General features: G+C 32.7%; 3 protein-coding genes across 4 annotated transcripts in view; 2 read left to right on the forward strand and 1 right to left on the reverse strand.

Annotated features, from left to right (window-relative positions):
• Positions 1–21368, reverse strand: part of LOC145326582 (sushi, von Willebrand factor type A, EGF and pentraxin domain-containing protein 1-like) — a 139881-nt gene that overhangs the window by 96663 nt on the left and 21850 nt on the right. Inside the window, exons 4-7 of the mRNA XM_080169953.1 lie at positions 6292–6383; positions 5398–5470; positions 2637–2702; positions 55–180 (exon numbers count right to left, since the gene is read on the reverse strand). Coding sequence (XP_080026079.1) covers positions 55–180; positions 2637–2702; positions 5398–5470; positions 6292–6383 — 357 coding nt within the window. The remainder of the gene's footprint in view (positions 1–54; positions 181–2636; positions 2703–5397; positions 5471–6291; positions 6384–21368) is intronic.
• On the forward strand, positions 12500–17736 carry LOC145326772 (uncharacterized). 2 transcript variants are annotated; one of them, XM_080170181.1, is made up of 3 exons: positions 12500–15829; positions 16183–16509; positions 16765–17736. In XM_080170181.1, exons 1-2 carry the CDS (start codon positions 15675–15677, stop codon positions 16487–16489), a joined length of 462 nt encoding a protein of 153 aa, XP_080026307.1. In that variant the 5' UTR covers positions 12500–15674; the 3' UTR covers positions 16490–16509; positions 16765–17736. The 2 variants fall into 2 exon arrangements, with proteins under 2 accessions (XP_080026307.1, XP_080026306.1); XM_080170180.1 differs by having other exon boundaries at positions 16183–17736.
• On the forward strand, positions 17505–21130 carry LOC145325523 (uncharacterized). Its single transcript, XM_080168502.1, has 6 exons — positions 17505–17614; positions 18157–18272; positions 18537–18711; positions 19179–19743; positions 19963–20118; positions 20539–21130. Exons 1-6 carry the CDS (start codon positions 17587–17589, stop codon positions 21128–21130), a joined length of 1632 nt encoding a protein of 543 aa, XP_080024628.1. The 5' UTR covers positions 17505–17586.

The raw sequence follows: 21368 nt of genomic DNA on the forward strand, positions 1-21368 counted from the left end.
TTAAAAACTGAGTTTTCCCATGCTGGATAACTTTTTTCTATTTCTGTTGCTAACCTGTTCAGTAGAACCATTATGACTGGCATGTCTGATGTACGGAGGTTGTCCACAATAGTAGGGACTGTGGGTACCAGAATTGGAGGGTCTGCAGGTTGGCTGTTCTCCTGACCATACTCCTGAGGCCTACATAGATACATATTTAGTAGGGACTGTCGGTACCAGAGTTGGAGGGTCTGTAGGTTGGCTGTTATCCTGACCATATTCCTGAGGCCTATATAGATACATATATTGTAGGGACTGTCGGTACCAGAGTTGGAGGGTCTGCAGGTTGGCTGTTCTCCTGACCATATTCCTGAGGCCTATATAGATACATATATTGTAGGGACTGTCGGTACCAGAGTTGGAGGGTCTGCAGGTCGGCTGTTCTCCTGACCATACTCCTGAGGCCTACATAGATACATATATAGTAGGGACTGTGGGTACCAGAGTTGGAGGGTCTGCAGGTCGGCTGTTCTCCTGACCATACTCCTGAGGCCTACATAGATACATATATAGTAGGGACTGTGGGTACCAGAGTTGGAGGGTCTGCAGGTTGGCTGTTCTCCTGACCATACTCCTGAGGCCTGCAAAGATACATATATAGTAGGGACTGTGGTTGCCAGAATTGGAGGGTCTGCAGGTCGGCTGTTCTCCTGACCATACTCCTGAGGCCTACATAGATACATATATAGTAGGGACTGTGGGTACCAGAGTTGGAGGGTCTGCAGGTTGGCTGTTCTCCTGACCATACTCCTGAGGCCTGCAAGGATACATATATAGTAGGAACTGTGGGTGCCAGAATTGGAGGGTCTGCAGGTTGGCTGTTCTCCTGACCATACTCCTGAGGCCTACATAGATACATATATAGAAAGGAATGTGGGTGCCAGAATTGGAGGGTCTGCAGGTTGGCTGTTCTCCTGACCATACTCCTGAAGTGTACATTAATACATATTTAGTAGGGACTCTTGGTACCAGAGCTGGAGGGTCTGCAGGTCGGCTGTTCTCCTGACCATACTCCTGATGCCTATGTAAATATATTTTTAAATAACAAAGAAGATGAAAACTTTTTCTGGACCGACATATGGACTTTTACAAAAACAGATCTATCACAATACTTAGAAATTTAGAACCGATGTTAGTATTCCTTAAATAAGAAAAAGCCCTAAAACCAAAAAGGAAAGAAATTTACATACTAATGACCAATGGCAGGTCTTTTGCCTTCAACTTTTCCGCTAGTAATATTTGAATATTGACTGTTTTATTTGTATCCCCTTATAAAAATATGTGTACAAAAACCATAAGTTTTGTTATATAATTATAATTTCTCATTGGAGGAAAAATAATATATTTTCCGTGGTGACTAGGTCTGTTCTAGACATTTGAGAAATAATTTACACAAATCTCCAATTAATATTGATCATTAGTGTGCTTAACAAAAAATCATCTATTTATAAGAAGCTTAGGTATTCTATTTTTCCCTTATATCTTCTCTCTTTTTGTTTGTTCTCTCCTTGTTTTCTTTATCTATTTTTTTACATTATATCTTAGTTTCTCTAGCTCTCTCTCTAATTTCTGTTCATTTCTTTCTCTCTTTCTTCTATTTGTCTCTCTTTGTCTCCCTCTCTGTTTTCCATTTTGTCTCTCTTTCTTTCTTTCTATCTTTCTCTCATTATTATTTTCTCTCTTTAATTCTTTACAAAGTTTTTAAGCAACACATTAGAGATTGTTTTCTTAAACAACAGGGACAAGTTTAATTTCCAGTCCAGTGTCCCCTCCCTCCATCCCTGATTATTCCTGATTGCTAAATCTGTTAGAGACAGAGAGATCCAATTATTTTACATCATTAGCAAACTAAATAATTCATTTTACATTTGCATATTTACTTAATTGTTCACTTTTAATGCCAACAACACAATTTTTGTTCCCAACTACATTGAAGAATAATAACACCGTTTTAAAATATTAATTTTCTTTGAAAACAGCTAGGCTTCACTTTCATGGACGTACATGTTGATTGATGAAGGGATAGTACCAGAAATTAAACATCCCTATCATCACCGACAGACAACCCACAATCAAGACATAACACGTAGCGCACCCGCTAGATGTTAAGTAAGATCGAGTCTCGGCTTAACATTGCGTCAAACTAAAGTCGTTCAAATACATTAATATTTAGAGTAGAAGGAAAGCCTTCGCCAAAAACAGGCGCAACTCTATACATTGCACAATTAGGACTTCCAGACAAAGGTCGTGCAATCAAAGGGTTGGTTGTCTGTTTTGTGTTACCTTGCCTAATACCCTGTTCGTTTGAGCGCGTTACACTGAAATAGACACGCAGAGTATGTGCAAGGTGGCGTGAAGAGTACTTGCACCAGAAGCGGGACCTAGCCGTCAAAAGGTCATCATCATCACTGACATACAAAAGGACACAAAATGTTATAGTGTAGCTTTGCTACTAAAAGCGCTACAATTCTATAAACTCGAATACTACAGATAGATAATTATGGATAAATAAATATTCCTGTAATAGTTCAAGAAGCTTTTCACTTGTTAAGGGAAAGATTTATTTATCTTTGATTGATCTATCCTAGATTTAATACCTGACAAACAACTTTCTCCAGGCCAACAATTTGATATCCCTCGTCACATGTATACACAGCTCTGTCCTGAATATATAACAAAATCAATTGTTAGAATTGTCTAATTAATTCTTAACCTTATGCAATTATAAGTACTAAAGAGTATGAAAACTAAACCTAACAGAACAGTTCTTGATTGACGAAAGCTTTTAACTATTATTTATTAAAATATAGAATATTATCCATTATGGGATTTTCTTAGATAAAAATATAAATTAGAATTACAGCATTAATTACATTCCTACTGCTACACTTATTATTACATTTTTATTCAAAATTTTTGGCACGTATAATATCTCATATGTGTAATGTAGTGTCAATACAATACTGATAATTTTTTTTAACAATTTTGACAATTTAGAAGTCAAGGGATGTTTAACTGTCTGTCACTTTTTAAAGATAATCAAAATGTATATAATTTAGTATATTGTTTTAGGGGCACTTCATCTTATTTTTTATCTGCAACTTAAGATCTTAAAATTACCCGTAACAGTGAGTTAACATATAGCGCACCATTCAGCGTCGGGGAGGTGAATAATTCGAATCCCGGCTCAACATTGCGTCATAACTAAAGACGTTAACAATAGTTCCTTTAATGAACTTAAGAGTTAGAGTATGGGAAATGTCTTGGCTCAAAACGGGCCGACTTAATACAATACACAGTTAGGTTCAGACAAAGGTGGTGCAATCAAAAAGTTGGTTGTCTGAAGGGTGTTACTTAACCCAATACCCTGGGTGATTGGACAGAGATATGGCTCCCCCTAGTTATCCTTGGATGTTGAACCTGACGTTAAATTCTCAAAATTACTTTATTTAGATTTTGTAAGTATTTTTTCTACAAATTTTTTTTTGGTGGGTTTGTAGTCTTTATCCTCTATAAAGATAAAATATTCATAAGTTGGGACACCTAAGGAAACTAATAAGAAAAGATAAACAATCATAGACCAACCAATTCAATAGAAAACATTCAGTTTTTGAATTTTTATATGTAAAGGTTTTTATAAGCTTTAATTAAATGAGTTATTTAAGCAAACAAAATTTAGCATAAATGGATATTTAAATCCCAAGGTATTAAATGATCGAGCGTTAGCTCATCATTTAATACCGAGGGATTTAAATATCCATTTATGCTAAATTTTGTTTGCTTAAATAACATTCTATTGCAACAAAAAGGTGATGTTAGCAAATAATTTCTTGAATAAAATCATAAAACGTTTTTTCATTTAATTTTCATTTTTTTCACTGTTGTGTTTTTATTTGACATTAAAAATAAAAATCATAAAAAATCTTCCAAATTAAAGAGAAAAAATCTTTGAACTATTGGTCAATTTAAGTTCAAAGATTTTTTTATTGTAAAAAGTTAATTTTAAAAAAAATATTTTAGAAAAAAAATCTTCTAACAAAAAAAAATTATCATAATCCAAGATGGCGGCAATACATGTAAAATAATATTTTCAAAACAAAAAATTTAAACTTGAATATCTTTTTTCACAGATTGAATTTCAAAAATCGGTCTGACAGTTTTTCCAAAGTCAGTATGATCTATCGAATGAAAAAGGTTTGAAACTGATAGAACATTTCTTTATACTAAAACATATTTTTTCTCCCATTTTTTCCCACACTTCCAAAAAATGAAATTCAATGAAAATTAAATGGTTCTCACGTTAAAAAAATTTTCTCACGGGTCCAAAAAATGAATTTAAATGAAAATCATATGTACCATTTAAATCAAATTAAATGGTTCCCACACTCGAAAAATTTTCCCACGCTTGACATTCTTGAAAAATGCTAAATAAATGGACATTTAAACAAACCAAAGATCGCGTTTTTTTGCAATGGAATGAATTTTCACAAGTGTAAAATTTATTGACACAAAACTTTTACAATTCTATATCCATATATTAATTATAATCCATTATTCTAGCACGTTAGAAAGTAATTAGAGGAAAGACTTTCTCCTAATATTCTTATTGTTGGAATAATAAATAACATTGGTAATGATTACAAACCGTTTCTACAATTAGAGTCTGTTTGTAGGTAGGTCATGAACTCTTTTCATGACAAGTTGTTAAATATGAGAGTTGAATCTACTCGTCTTTAATTTAAGAGTTTTCTGCAATTGCAATGTAAAGAGATAATTACAGTTTTTTTCTGTTTCATAGTCTTTTCTTTAAAACGGGCATTTATTCAAGTCAGTTTTACTTAAATACTTAAGTTAATACTTCTATATCTAACTTGCGGCTTCACCCCTAGCATCTAGGGGCTCTTTATTTGAAAGTTTGGGAATAGCAGAAGAAAAAATAGCTTAAAACCATCCCAAGAATTACATATAAAAAAACAGCCTAAAACCATTGCTGGACATGTGTAGGTAAAGCAACCCTAAATTGGAAAACTCAATTGGACAAATAATCTTAAGCTACAAACAAAAAACCTTAAAAATTGAATATCTTTGTATGAAACCTGGCATAAAGATTTATAAGGAGATTTGTCTTAATTTTTGTAGCTAAACTAATTAGGACATTCTTTATCACCTAATTTTAAATGAAGATGTATATATATGAAAATAAATTTGACATAGGATACCTATAAATTCTCCGTAATTAACTATCTATTTATCAAGCACAGTATCTACATTTTAATCTATATCTGCTAATAAAATAAACCCAATCAGTTCAATAGATATTGAGATCTTAAGCTTCAGACAAAATATATGAATTTATACCTGAAATACTCTGCCAGTAAGGTGGACCTGACCGTTCTCAGGATCTGGAAGCTCAGGACATTCTTTTTCAGGCCTACAGAAAATTACAAGATTAAAACCAATAGACAAATTCACAGAAATACATATAATTGAAAAAATTCTTAATACGTAAAATTCACAACAAAATAATTTAATTTTTAGGTGGATTTGAAATACTATAAAACATTTATGTTTTAATTAGTGTATTTTTGACTTCGGAGTAGCATTTAATAAAATAAAGGTAAACGTCCCCTCCCTTCTCTATCTTTGAGGGTTACGTAAACTATAGGGATTAAAAATTATTTCACCAACGGTTTCCCTTAAAGTGCGTAAGTAGCACAGAAAGCCCAATCTCTTTATTTTTGAATTAATTGAACCCGCGACTGTGGCTCAACACGTAGCGCATCCGCTCGTCGTCGGGAAGGTTCGAATCTCCGCGTCATAACTAAAGACGTTAAAATGGTTCCCACTGCTACTATGTCAGATGCGCGACGTAAATAGTTAGAGTGGGGGGGAATGCCTTGGCCCAAAACAGGCGCAACTCGTTACCATGCACAGTTGGGACTTCTCAGACAAAGGTCGTGCATCTCAGAGAGTTGGTTGTCTGATGGGCGATTGGACGCTTTACACCGCATTCATAAGCGGAGTATGTTTCAAGGTGCGTGGAGAGAGGTCTAGTTACCTAGTACCCGAAGCGACACCAAGCCCCCTAGAGTCTTAACATCTTTGAATAAATTGAAAATAAGGAGAGAGATACTTTTTTGTTAGTATGTTTATTATTTTAAGTCATGTTAGGTTAGGTTGTGTACTGGATAGCTCCGAAGAAAAAGGAGTTCAGTGCTCCATACGAACTATTGAGGGAAAGCAACAATTTACCTTATGCAAGACATTCCACACTCTCCATCGCACATGCACACTTTTCTGTCATTCTGACAATCTGCGTTTGTTGCGCATTTTCTCATACAACCCTAAAATTAGATTCTTTTCAAAGATCTAAAGGGATAAGACAATGACAAATAAGTACATCCCCAATGTGATACACAAATTTACCCCTTTTATATATTACAATTAGTAGTTGAAACGTTTGGACACTCAAAATTCAATAAAAGTTCTCAATGTTGTTGAGCCAACGAATAAGAAAATATTATTATACAACTTTGGGGACTCAGCCCAATGTCACCATCCCTCCCTGGAATTTTTGCAGGTTGCGTGATCATATTTCAACTTCTAAACATATAAGGTGGTGGTTCATGGGAAATAATTTAAGTAAAGTTTATTTAGGCCACGCAGTGTAGCCACTTGCACGTGCTAGAAATATGTTGTTGTTTTAAATTTTAATATTAAGTTATTCAATGACGTTATAGATATTATTTTCCTGATAGATACAAATAAAAACATACATCTCAAACAATTTTGTAAATTCAAAATACTGGATTTTAAATTGAAATGTATTTGATATTTCCTTCAATAATCCAACCTTCATAATTTAATCTAAATTTAAAATAAATGATATTTTTCCTGAAACTTTGACTGGAAGATTATTCAAATACAAATTTTGCTCGACAATGAGATTCAAATTAGAATTTTCTCGTTGAAAAGTGTGTGAATGGGCTGTTAATACAGAGAATCTTCGCCCCCCCCCCTCCCCTCCCCTCCCATTCCAAATAAAAAATTAAACACAAAAAATACATGGGATTTTAAATTCAAATAAAAAAGTTTATTTGGAATTTGTACCCTTAAAACACATTATAATTGAGTAAACCACCCTCAAATTAAATTCCTGTGCACGCACCTGTACTGATTTCAGATTGAAAAGTTTTGAGTAGTCCTACAAATTAAATCAGAGATGAGAATAAAAACTTCATTATCTTAGAATTAAAAACTTTTGTTCTTTAACTTTTTTATACACTTTTATTTTTAAGTTCAATTTTAAAAATCAACCTAAAAATAATAGAAAAAGAATTTCTGAGATCTCAATAAACACACACATGCATATACAATTTACATTCACCTACTATAAAAAGATTTTCCCCACAGCAACTGCTATTAACTGTCAAAATCTGCTGTGTCTGTCTATAAAGTTGAAAATAATTGACAATTAGATTAAATTTCTGACTTATCTATTATCTATTTATTCATATATCAATAGTGAAGCTACTTTATAATTAACTTTGTCGGACAATCAGTTTTTCATTTAGTCAGGCTATTTTAGACATTTGTAGAGTCATTTTCTTTTTGGTTTATAAAAAGAAAAAGAAACTTTTTTTGGAGTTGAATTTATTTATTATTCTTAGGACGATTTCACTTTGAAGGCTATAATGAGCTACCTAGTAAAGAAAAACAATATCAGTTCAGTGGTTAGCAAATACTTTATTACGCGTAGACAGACACACACACACATAAATAGACAAACATCCTGATACTTTTTTATATGAAATAAGCTTTCAGTGTCTTTTTATTATTTGTATAAAACTGGATTAAAAAGAGGACTCTGTATATATGATGTACCTATCCGACATAAAAGTTTATATCTGTATGTATGCAATAATAAATCAAGTTGATTTTCTGATTTTCAATCCGACCAAATCAAAACTTTATATCTGGCATGAGTTATGTAAAAATTCAAACATATAGGGCAGATAAAAATATTCAGATATTCATTAAAAGTGAGAAATACGTGTTATAAAGTGCACTCACATCGTAAAGGTTGGGTTAATTCAGTTTTTAAATAATTTCTCTTGAAACACCCCTTAAACAAAGGTAGGTTAAAATGGCGCTATGAAAACTTTCATGCAGATTTTTGGTCTATAAGATCTTAGTTAAGTAAGCCTCTATGATTATTTTCAATAAGTCTTTTCTTATATTCAACAACATATAAGAAAAGCTACTTGAACAATAACATTGCCTAGGACAAATGCGTTCAGAAAATGGCAGTAGCAATATATTGGGAAAAAGAAAAAAACAGGCTGACGAGCCAATAATTGCAAATGCTTAACAAAATGTTAACAGAGATACTAACCAAAACTTGTGCATAATATTTTATTTTCAGAATGTAAATGTGAAATTCTGTTTGTAAATAAGTTCAACTTTAAAAATGTAAATATATTTTTCTTTGAATAATACAGCGTTGCAGTTTTAATCTCATTGAACATTTTTATCTTTTATCTTATTTTGGGATAAATGATATATTTATATTTTAAAAAAAATAGAGATAAATTATTATTTAGAATTTTTTAAATTAACATTATTGCTGCGGTATTTTTATTTTTTTAAACTTGCAACTTTTTGGTGGATTTTTTAATTTACTTATCTAATTGTTTGTTTCTGTTATTTTAAATATACCCTTTTTTAATTTGTACATGTTTTAATACACCTTCCTTCGATTATCTATAATACAAAGTAGCTTGATGTCTGTCCGTCCGTCCGTCCGTCCGTCCGTCTTTCTGTCCGTCCGTCTGAAGCTTAAGATCTCGGTAACCACTGAACCAATTGGAATCTACTCTTCAGGGAATATATCTACTGGTCCTGTGGTGGTTTTATGATATTTTCTTGGAGGGTTAGACACCCCTAACCCCCCCCCCCCCAAAAAAAAAACCTCCCCAAATTATTTTTTTTATAATTTTTTCCCATAAGTTTTGCGAATTCGCCATTTATTCGCCAATATTGGCGTCCCCTTCGCAATTTTTTCGGCTGGGTAATATAAGATATAATGATTCCCATGCTCACATCATTTCTTTAGGCACGTATATAATTTATGTTTTTAATTACCTTTTGGGGCGAAGCCGCTAGTTGTACATATTTTATTAATTAGACTCTAGATTCTTACATATTATTATTCATATTTAATTTAGTTCTAACTACATATTGTTTGATGTTTATCAATATATCTTTAAAAGAAAAGTGTTGAATAATTTTGCATATTCTGATGTTTGCATAAAGATAATTTTAAAATAAATAATGCATCATTCATTTTATGTTTTTTAAACCAACCCGAATTTTTTTTAGCTCTTAATTTTCATCGATTTCAACTTAACGCAAATTACTTTTTTTTAAACAGGATGTTAATATATGACTATTCATACAAGATTAGTTTTCTAGAAAATAAAAATGAAGTAATATAAAAATGTATTATGAAAATAGACTATAGAGTTGCTACGCTTAAATTTTATCTGTCTCAGAAATGTTTTAGATCAACAGGACGATTCTTTCATTTATTAAATAACTAACAGAGCTACTAGCAGACACACCCCGAAGGATAGAAAAATTTTACTTTATTTTTCTTGTTTTCTAAAAAAAAGCGGGGTTAAATATTGTCCAAATAAATGCAGAATGAAAATGGTAGAAATGTTGAAGTTGCAACGTCACCTAAAGCATCAAGAACTTCAAACTTTTTATCTCAGAAAAAGAGCATCTAGGACAATTTTATGCAGAAGTAGCGCAACAACAGCAATTTAAACCACTATTTATTTGTAAATCATTAAAAAACACAGGTTTGTGATACATTCAGTGAATGTAATTTTTAAATCATTACAAAGATTTTTTGCAGGGTGGTGTGACTTTTTTAAGGAAGTGAAAAAAAGAGCTCAAGAAAACAGACCTCCTTAATTTAAATATCAAGGAAGGATATTGCCATGCTCCCCTCCCCACGCCAAATGGTACAAATGCTATTGAGTCAAACATTTGTTTCCAAATCTAAATGCGTGGAAAAATATAAAGTACCCAGGTTCTACGAAATACCATAAAAAAAGAGTCGTTTTACCAGAAAAGTGGTAAAGCTGGTCAACCTGGTATAATATACCAGTTTCGTGGTAAATTTTACCAGGAAAAATTTTAGCCAAAAAATTAGTCAAATTTTACCATTTTTTTTGTAAAATTTGACGAAACAAAAAAACCCGTTTTTTGTGTTTTAAATAAAAAACAGCTCTTCATAATCAGTTGTAGTACTTTAAAATAATGACTTTTATACAATGAAGCCTAAATTTAAATTTTTTTTTTTTTTTTCAATTTTACCACTTTTGGAAGTTTTACCAAAAATGTGGTCAATTTTACAACTCTATTTTTCAGGTTAAGTCCGAATTTTCGGACTTAGACAAAAAAACACAATTTGGTCAATTTTTACCAAAAAGTTGGTAAAATTTGACAAGGTATTTTTTTAGGCTAAGTCCAGATTTTTGGACTTTGCCAAAAAAAATGAACTTGGTAAAATTTGACCAACTTTTTGGTAAAAATTGACAAGGTAAATTTTTAGGCTAAGTCCAAATTTTTGGACTTTGCCAAAAAAAAAAACTTGGTAAAATTTGACCAACTTTTTGGTAAAAATTGACAAGGTAAATTTTTAGGCTAAGTCCAAATTTTTGGACTTTGCCAAAAAAAAAAACTTGGTAAAATTTGACCAACTTTTTGGTAAAAATTGACAAGGTAAATTTTTAGGCTAAGTCCAAATTTTTGGACTTTGCCAAAAAAAAAAACTTGGTAAAATTTGACCAACTTTTTGGTAAAAATTGACAAGGTAAATTTTTAGGCTAAGTCCAGATTTTTGGACTCTGCCAAAAAAAAAAACTTGGTAAAATTTGACCAACTTTTTGGTAAAAATTGACAAGGTAAATTTTTAGGCTAAGTCCAGATTTTTCGACTCTGCCAAAAAAAAAAACTTGGTAAAATTTGACCAACTTTTTGGTAAAAATTGACAAGGTAAATTTTTTGGCTAAGTCCAGATTTTTCCAAACAAACATCCTTCTACTTAATGATAAACATCGCAAATAAAATATAATGAGGAAATATTCAGACCTAATACTTTCCAAACAAAGCATCCTTTTACTCAGCACTATTTGCTTTCGTTATATGGAATATGAAATTAATAAAATATGATGATAATGATTTTATTTAGAATTTATTTCATATTATAACATAACAGGTCATATAGATATTATCCAGGTCAATACTGAAACTACAAAAGATTGGCATCCAAGATAACAACAGTCTACTACTGATGCCTAAATGTCGATTGATAACAGTGCCACCTGGAGAGGTAAATTGTAATGCTGCTTTTATGGAGATTAATGTACTGAAGAACAATCAGGCAAGTCTCCTACCTGGAGGTACTCTGACTATTTGGCTGGAAGTTATAAAACCTGGACCTGAAAGTGCAGTATCCTGTCTCTCTGGTGACCTGGAGAATTGTTTTGAGGATCCAGAGTTTACTGATTGTTTGATAGAAACTAGTACCTCCAAATTAAAAGTGCACAAGTTTATACTTGCCTCAAGATCTCCAGTATTTAAGGTAGGTTTTTCCATTCTTACTTGTTAATTAAATTCTTGTCAATATTTTTAGGTAAATTTTTAGGCTAAGTCCAGATTTTTCCAAACAAACATCCTTCTACTTAATGATAAAAATCGCAAATAAAATATAATGATGATAATGATTTTATTTAGAATTTATTTCATATTATAACATAACAGGTCATATAGATATTATCCAGGTCAATACTGAAACTACAAAACTTACTAGTATCGTTTCTGTAAATAACATTTTTTAGAATTTTAGCTTGTGGAATGTTTGGAGCTCTCGAGTAGAACTTAATTAATAAACACCGATTGGGCGGATTGTAATCAATACGCTTTATATGTTAAAGTCAATATTTTTTAGAATTTTAGCTGTGGAATGTTAGGTGTCAACATTGTCGTCATAATAAACACTGATTGTAATCAATACGCTTTATTTAAGTTAATTTTAACTGACTAACAGAATATTCTCTGTTCAACATTGATCGTCATAATAAAACTTATTAGTATCGTTCTGTAAATTATTTGTTAATTTTAACTGACTAACATATTTTAACATATTTTCTCGGTTCAACATTGTCGTTATAATAAATAATGAAATTTTTTGTATAATCTGTGACTGTTACATGTTGAGATGGAACTCTCGTTGTTCTCCATGGAACTGCAAAGCTCCACGTACTTCAAAACTGGTTCAACTCCAAAATCCTGAAAAAGAATATTCATTTTTAAATTAAGCAATTAAAGGATTAACAAATCAAAAAGGCCTTACAAAAAGGAAAGTTAACGGTTTTGGGAAAATTTCATGGAGAAAGTAGATACAGCTTGTGTATGTGCCTGCTTATTAGAGAAAGTTTAATTCAGTTATCAATACATAACCAGACTGAGAGAAACTAAGAATGTCTTATAACGGGAATTTGGAGTTATGGTATGAATTAAATAGTCGTATGTTAGTACTAAGAGAGAGTCTAGAGATTAGAGCCAGAACTGACAATGTCGAGATCCAGAGGGAGGTTTGTAAGAGGTTATATCAACATGGATGGATTACTACACATCTTAATCGCTGCCGTCCTTCCCCTCTGCTGCCCGCCGCTGCCCAGGCTGCCGAACTGGCAGCTGTTCTTCACGAAGTAAACATGCACGAGGATGAATGTAATGCTGTTTAGATTTTAATAATATCCTGAATGTACTGTTTCAATAATATAAAGTAGTAAAATCTAATTTTAAATAGCTACCTATCTAGTACATTATTTTTATGTATTAACTTTTGTCTAACCAGTTTAATATCTATCTAATAAATTTAATAATAGCTTAATTGTTAATATAATTTAGTATACAGTTTCATAAAGGTAGTTCGATGTGTGTCTGTGTATATTAACTTCATATTTGTTATGCTTGTATACATGGAAACTACCTTTTGGGGCCGAGGTGTTGCCGTAGTTGCGTGTAGGATTATTCCAACTATCTTTTATTACAAATAATTAAACACTTACTTTTAACGGATGAATTTCTGATGGCAACAGCTTCATGTTGGTGCTTAAGAAATGTTCCACGGTCGAATTGCGGTCAGCTTATAATCAGAGAATACACCCAGCTGTGTGCGAAGCTAAACCTGAAAAAGAATATTAATTGAAATATAATTTATATATATTTTTAATATTATTTTACATAAAACACATCTTATAATATCTTTCTATTAAGGGTATAAAACTTCGTTACGCTTAAAACAATCATAAACCTTAAAGGGCGAATATAGGTTGGATATAATATGAGCTTATTTCAAAGGTGCTATTATATAAATTATAATAAATAATTTAAAGATAATGACATATCTAATTGTATTAGTCTGTTTACAGCTTATAAAACCTGTCTAACTCAAGATAATATTATGTAATTAGTGTGGTTCCCTAAGAACTCAAACACTCTACCGGTATCACACAAGGCTTCGTAGCAAGGTTGAATTAAAAAGGTTTCGTTAAAGGATAGTCTTAATAACATGGCCTAAAATATCCATGTTCTTATTAAAATTATTTTAACACTTACTTCTATGTAAACCATTCACTAATTGCAGCGCCCATATATTTTCTCACGAATCTGATTCCTGGTTAAGTCTGAAAAACAATATTAATTGAAATATAATTTGTTAATATTTCTATTATTATTTATATATATTAATAGTAGAATACTTTAAATATTAAGAATAGGATAAAAAGTCGTTCTTATATCATATATCAAAAAGGTTTAAAAAATTATAAAACAAACAGTTTATCGAAGTAGCTTAAAACCATGCGTAAGGTCCTAAATTATATTGATTTTTTTATTACATTATTTAAAACTTACTACTAAGTGAGCCCTTCTTTAATTGCAGCGCCCAAATAGTTATTTCTGATGAATCAGTGTTGCTGAACCTGAAAAACAATATTCAATTTAAATATAATTTATTAATATTTCTTACATTCATATATATTAAACCCGGATTATTTAATATTAAGAATAGGATAAAAAGTGTTTCTTAGATCAAATCAAAAAGGTTTAAAAAAGGCTTAAAACAATTATCCTATTATATATATTAATATTGTTCTCTTTTACAACGAAGCTTTTTATTTATTTTAATCTATAGCTGAAACTCAAATTAAAAATAGGATGAGGCCTCGACTTTTCTCTTCCTACTTTAAGTGCCCCTAGAGGCTTCTAAGGGGCATAGCCGCTAGTAAAACTTAAACCGTTAATCGAAGGCAGCCTAAAACCGTACGCTCAAGGTCCTATATTATTAATGTTTTTATATTAAAATTATTTAAACACTTACTTTTACGCAAACCACTCTTTGATTGCAGGGTCCATATACTAACAGCCAAGACTGAAGGTGGACACGTACTTTTTTAAACATCTGACTATCATCTCTTTGATTGCAGGGTCCATATATCAACACTAACAGCCAAGACTGGTAGACAAGTACTTTTTTAAACTTCTGAATATATAGCTCTCTAGGAGTTCTTAACTGACATTCATATAAATCTTGTGACATGGACCATCTCCTGTCAATCATACTTGGATATAACACGTATTTTCTCTAAGAGACTTGAACTATAACACTCATTGTTTACAATAGTTTTCAATCGGTATAGCGGCATTCATGCACATGCTCTGTACAGGTATACAACTTTATATTGAAAAATATTTCTTTTATATCCATTGCAATATATTTTTTTATATTTTATCGATGATATTTCATTTAAGTCATTGCCAAAAATATATTACATTCACATTAAAAAAAATTTACATTTATTTAACTTTCGTAACCCTGTTTTCAGATGATAAAATCAACGTGCTGGACAAAGTTGCCAAACTTTAAAAAACACCTTATGTATATAATATCATTTTAATATTTTACCGGTTAATTAATTAAAACTGCATAACTTATATAATTCATGAAATGTTATTATTCGTTGCAATTTTACGATTAAAAATATAACTGTCTTGCAAAGTGTTTTGCCACCTATTCAATCTGTATGTTGGCAACCGTAACTTTCCATCGGCGCAATAATTCAACTGGACTATATGACTACGGTGCATTTTTGTATTTTAGTAATCATTTTTAGTGAAATTACAGTGAATTAAGACGTTAATATGTATCATTCTGTTTTATAATTCAAATTTTATCATTAATTATTGAAAATTCTTTCTAAAATATTCTTCGTATTCGTTTTTTCTCCCATTTTTGGGACTCTTTTTAGCTTACGTAATATACAGGACTTTTTTAAATGTAAAATTAATAAATATATGTCTTGCACCGTAGTATAAACGGATTGTCGCAAATATAGGAGTACAATTATAAGAATGAAACTACTTTTTTGGCCCAGAGGTGCCGGAGGCACTGGCTAAAAATAACTGTTTTTAATCTTATGCTTTTAGATTTTTATATTCGTAGAAAACCATGCATATAATACGATATGCTAGTTACCTAGTTTTTTGGCGTATGAATGAGAACACCTGTTCCTATCCACCGGATTCGAATGAATATGAGCTATTTTTATTTTGTAATTTTTTATTTCTTAAATATTCTGCCTTTTCAGATAGTTCTGAATAACAGGCTATTCAAGTTAATCACCTGGGTACGCGTACATCATAATAACAGGTATGGGTGTATATTAGCTGTATAAGATTTATTTTTTTTCTCCTGCTACAAAATTTGTTCTAAATAAATAGGGGGGGGGGGGGGGGGAAGTTTTGACACATTTGCGTAAACAGGGAGTATAGGCTTTATCTTTGGACTGAGAGTATAGGTTATTAGGGATAAAATCATTCTTATATGATGAATTTTCCCAAGTTTTAATATTTTTTGGATAGGCCTCCAGGTTCCGGAGCTCCAGGCCTTCTCCCCCCCCCCCCTTGTTTAAGGACAAATAAAATACCGGAAAGTTAAAAAACATTAATCACACCCCTCCCAAAAATAAACAAGACAAACAAAATAATCATTCCTCAAATTAGGATGGATCCATACCAATACCACGAGCTGCATGACAGATGGGACGCCCTCATGGTTAGGATGTTGAGACTCTTCTCCAAGCTAAATATTCGAGTTCAAGAAGAATCATGTGGCATTGATGACGCTGTTGAAATAGTAAAACTCTTATACCATCACGGTTGGGTAGAGACACACTTAAAGAAGATTGAACCTATGCCCGAGAATCTCTACGAGAACGAGAGACCCCGCCTGGATGATACCGAGAGACGTGTCATTGACCATGAAGCCGACTGTGCACCTTTCCTCACCAACGTCAGCCCTTTTTTCTAAATAAAACCCAGAGTAACAAGGTAAAAACTACGAAATTATTGCAGGGGTGTATATTCTGCTCCGGGGGGGGGGGGGGGAGGGGAGGGGGAAAAAAGAAATAAGTGGATCAATGATGGAAGTTGCTTCAAATCACATGCTCTTGTTCATGGCTAGTTGTCTTTTGTAGCAGGGGAAAAAATTGTTTTTAACCAAAAAATGTTTCAGAATTCTTTGAGTTTCTTCATTAAAAAACGCTTTAGTTTTCTCATTTTTAATTCAATGTTCTTTCCTTTCAGGGAAGAGAAAGGAGAAGCTAGGAGAAGCCGAGCTCGCCGCCGGCGATTTCATCCAGCCTCCGGATATCCATGCTGAAAGCGAATTTTAATTGTAATTTGTGGCGTTATCCTCTTAGAAAATTTTGTTTGTATTATTTAACTCCCCATCCCCCCCCCCCCCCAAACTAAATTGCTGGGTTAGGTTAGGCTAGGTTAAGTTATACGGCTAGGTAGAGGCCAGGGGCCGTTTTTCTAGGGGGGGGGGGTATTTCCTAAGAGGATAACATCAATTTGTTCTTTCAGAACATTTACGTTAACCTCTCTTTGATTGCAGCGCCCATATATTTTATAATTAAGTACCCATGGTGACAGTGATCGAGCCCCACTGGTCGTGCAGATATATAATTTCCTGCATATAAACATTAATAAACATTATTTACCCCTAAAGCCGACGATTACGTATGCACGTGTACAGTTTTTTAAGCTTCTGGCTATAGCTCTCTAGGAGATCTTAATTGATATGTTTTATTTTTTGTTTTTGTTTTTTGATATTTTTGTTATGTTGTTTTTTATTATTTATTATTATTTATTTTATAGCAAATTAACAAATTTTCTGGGTTCAACATTGTTGTTATAATAAAACTCCATGCAACTGCAGAATTCTGCAAAAGTCACGACCAGTGGGGCTCGATTATATATGCGTTCGTCGGCTTTTCAGGGAAGGCAGGAAATTTATATAGGTATTATCCAGGTCAGGACTGGAACAAACAAAATTTTATGTATATATTGTATATAGTTATTTTTTTCAAAGTAAAAAAATGTCAGACCAACGCTGGATGACGTATGTATAATTGGATCACAATTTTGATAGGTAAGTTTAATTAATTTTATAGACAATCAAAGAATAAATAAGGGTATTTTCTTGTTTGTAACTCTAACTCTTTATTTTGTGAGTTCCTTTGACATTTAATTTTGGTTTCAAAAAGTGTCACTCCCCCCCCCCCCCTTTTTTACTTTCTCCTTCTTTCGTTATATGTAAACAAGTAATAACCTTATTATTATAACCAGGGGTGTATATTCTGCACAAGATTTATTTTTTTTCCCCTGCTACAAATTTTTTTATTTTTTTTCCCCCCTAGATTTTTCTGAAAAAGTAGGGGGGGAAATAGAAAAATATTTAAAGAACTCTATACTTCATTTATTTTATCCCTCCTACCACACATTTCTTTAGTTTTTTTTCACCAAGGAGGGGGGGGGGGGGGAAATGGAAAAAATGTTTTCAGTTTTCTTAATTTTTACATTTTTTTTTCCTCCAACCACTTATTTTTTATTTCCACCCCCCCCCCCCCCCCTGAGCAGGGGATCCCATGCAGAATATACATCCCTGATTATAACATATACTTCTTATTTCAGGAGTTACCTATACACCCCTGTTAGACGTTATTGCAATGGGAGACAATTTGATTGGTACACTCTCTAAAGCTCTACTGAAGCGTATAAGAAGTGGAGATAAGACGAAAAATGTACAGGTGACTTTTTACAACTAATTATTTCTACATATTTAAGATGAGACCTTACTTTTCATTACTGTACTTAAAGTATAATCTATGCTCGACTTTAATTTCTATTTTTCACTTGCAGTCAGCGCACTATAAACATGCTTGCTCTTACACCAGTATAGTCATATTTACTGTAATCAATTGACACGTGTAGCTTGCCCAAATAACGATCCATAACAACTCCCCTATATTATTTTAAATAAGTAATTCACTAATTATGTAATCTTTTTCCAGTTGCAGCATAAACTGAGGTCCATAAGAAAACTCTTCTGTAATGCAACGAGAGCCAGAAGTAAATACTGGCGCAAGAAACATCAACAAAGTGAAGACAGTCAGCCATTACTAGAAGAAGAACAGCAGGAGGATTTGATGGATGTGGAATATGAGAACGAAACTGCATCGTCAAAAGGTAACCTACAATATCTGTAATATAAAGTAGAACGATGTCGGTCTGTCTGTTTGTTGTTTGTTTGTCCAAATTCCCACAAACATTGTCTCCCAATTTTTGTTTTTTATTTTCCTTTCAATCTAAATTTCAAACAATTGGTTTGATCAAACGTTAGTTAAGTTTGTCTCAAGATATCCTTGTTCCAGGGGTGTATATTCTACATGGGATCCCTTAACCTAACCCACCTTCACCCACTCTCTACATTTATCTACTTTTTCTGGAATTTTTAATTTTTTAACTTTCTAATTTGACTAGTTTTTCTTTACGGCATTATCCTTATACTAAAGTAACAGGATGTCTGTGTGTCTGTTCAAAAGGATCTTGCTAACCGCTGAACCGATTGGGTTCTCCTTTACAGGGTACCTTCACATAGGTCCCGGGAAGGTTTATAACTATAAAACACCATGTTTAACATCGTATTTTTTTAGGTAAAGTTTGTACAGGCTGCAATACCAACTTCACAAAGGAAACCGAAAGTATATGTTATCAATGCTACGCAAACCAAGTTTTGGAGCGATTAAATAACAATCCTGAAGAAACAAACTACATTAATATTGTTGTAGACAATATTAACAACAATATTAACAACAATAATACCAACGATAATAATGATGCAGACAATGACAGCATTCAAGATGCCGAGGACTGGGAACACGTCGAATTGTTTGATATACCTGAAGATGATTTTGACCCAGATGATGACGATGACCCTGATGACGAACCTGATGGCGAACCTGATGGCGATCATGACGGGGATCCCTTCAAACATCTTACAGAACTTGAGAAAGAAATTGTTAATGATTTCAGAAGCGTTTGTGTTCTAGACAACCCCATCTCTCACAACAAAGTTAGAATCATCCTGGCAATTCTGAAACGCTCGTGTATTTTCAAATTTCCGTCATATAATACATTATTCAAACCCAAATACAAAGTTGAAATCAAAGAAAACAAATATAATCCTACAAATGCTCCTGGTTCACTGATTGAGTGCAGGTATGTTTATATACGATTTAGAAAGCGTAGCATTTCTATAATCATTACCAGAATTTCCGTACGTCCATTTTAAACATGTCGATTTTTCTCCTTTTTTAACAACAAACTTTCAAGTGTTCTAATTATCAGTTTGATCATTCTTTGGTATATTGCTTCCTGCGACAACTTGAGAACAATATTATAAGCTATTATTAGTTAAAAATATATTTCTTTTTCCAGATTCCCTACCTATGAGATCCTCCAAGACGCCATCACAGACTTTAAACGGTTGAATGGACAACAGGCCGTTGATGATCATATAACTTTTGACATCTCGGGCGACGGAGTGAAAGCAGCTCAGGGATCTCATATCTCCTATTATACTGTCTGGATTAGGTAAGTAATTAATATATTGTGGATTTGAAAGGGTTGGGTTGGGATAAAGTTCTTTTCATATACAGCATGACCCTCGAAAAAATATTTTTTAGGATTGGCAGCCTATATTTCAAAGGATATCAAAATATTTGTTTTACATCAATTGACAGCCCAGATTTTTAAAGCCAAAGTTTAGGAAACCATTCAATAAACAAATAAGAAAGAAAACTAAGTTTACAATTGATACTTTTTTCTATTGCATACATATATAAAAATCTGTCTTACTGTATACCAGGACTTAATTAATACCATAAGTAAACCTAGTTTTTACCACTTTTACGGTAAAATTTTACCAGCCTTTACGTTTTATAAATCAGTGACTACAATTTTAAGTCTAAGGTATTAAATGCTATTATTATTAATTCTTCTTTATTATTTCAGGTTATTCTTCAACAAGGATTTCAGTGTTATATTGCCAGTCAGCATATTTGAGAAGACGAGGAGGCGTCCCTACAGTTACAACTTTCTGGATAATGTTACCCGATTCATCAACAAACTAATTCAAGAAGGATTACCTGGACATACCTTTCAATGTAGAACCATCATCCACGATGCCGTTGCGAGAGCCGATGTATTCGGCATTCTTGGCCATGGATCAAAAAATGGATGCCCACACTGTGACCTTCCAGGGATGGCTTTTTCACAGACTTATCTCCGTCAAAAGAACTTGGTATTGTTCGAATCAATGAATGTATTTTACCCCAGTGACAGTCAAAATATGGGTACGCCGAGGTCTGACGAGAAATTCCGCAAGTTAGAGGAAAATAATCAGAACATGAAAACCAGTTTTTCTGAGCTTGACCCGAGCTTGGATTTAATACAAGATACCCCCAGTGATCCGATGCACGCGTTGCACCTGGGCTATGTAAAGAAAGTGATGACGTACCTGAAGAAAGGACGTAATAGTTATCCAGAATTGGAAGAAGAAGACTTAGTTCAAATGGAGAGAATTACAGGGATGTACTGCATTTGACTAAAGAAATGACGCGTAAAATAGGTGTTTTCTTCGCGCATTTCTCGGCACTGCGATAAAATTCTGCATTTTTAGATTTATGTCTATTACACATTATTTGTACGCCTTGTTATGCCGCTTAAAAGAGTGTTAGTTTGAAAAGTTTAAAGAACTTAAATTTTGAAAATTTTCTCCTTATCACCCATATTTTACCATGAACTGCAGTAACTCCAATTATAGATGAAATCAACGATCAATT

Source organism: Acartia tonsa, chromosome 8, assembly GCF_053477335.1.
Source record: "Acartia tonsa isolate MP-2025a chromosome 8, ASM5347733v1, whole genome shotgun sequence".
Lineage (NCBI taxonomy): Eukaryota > Metazoa > Arthropoda > Copepoda > Calanoida > Acartiidae > Acartia > Acartia tonsa.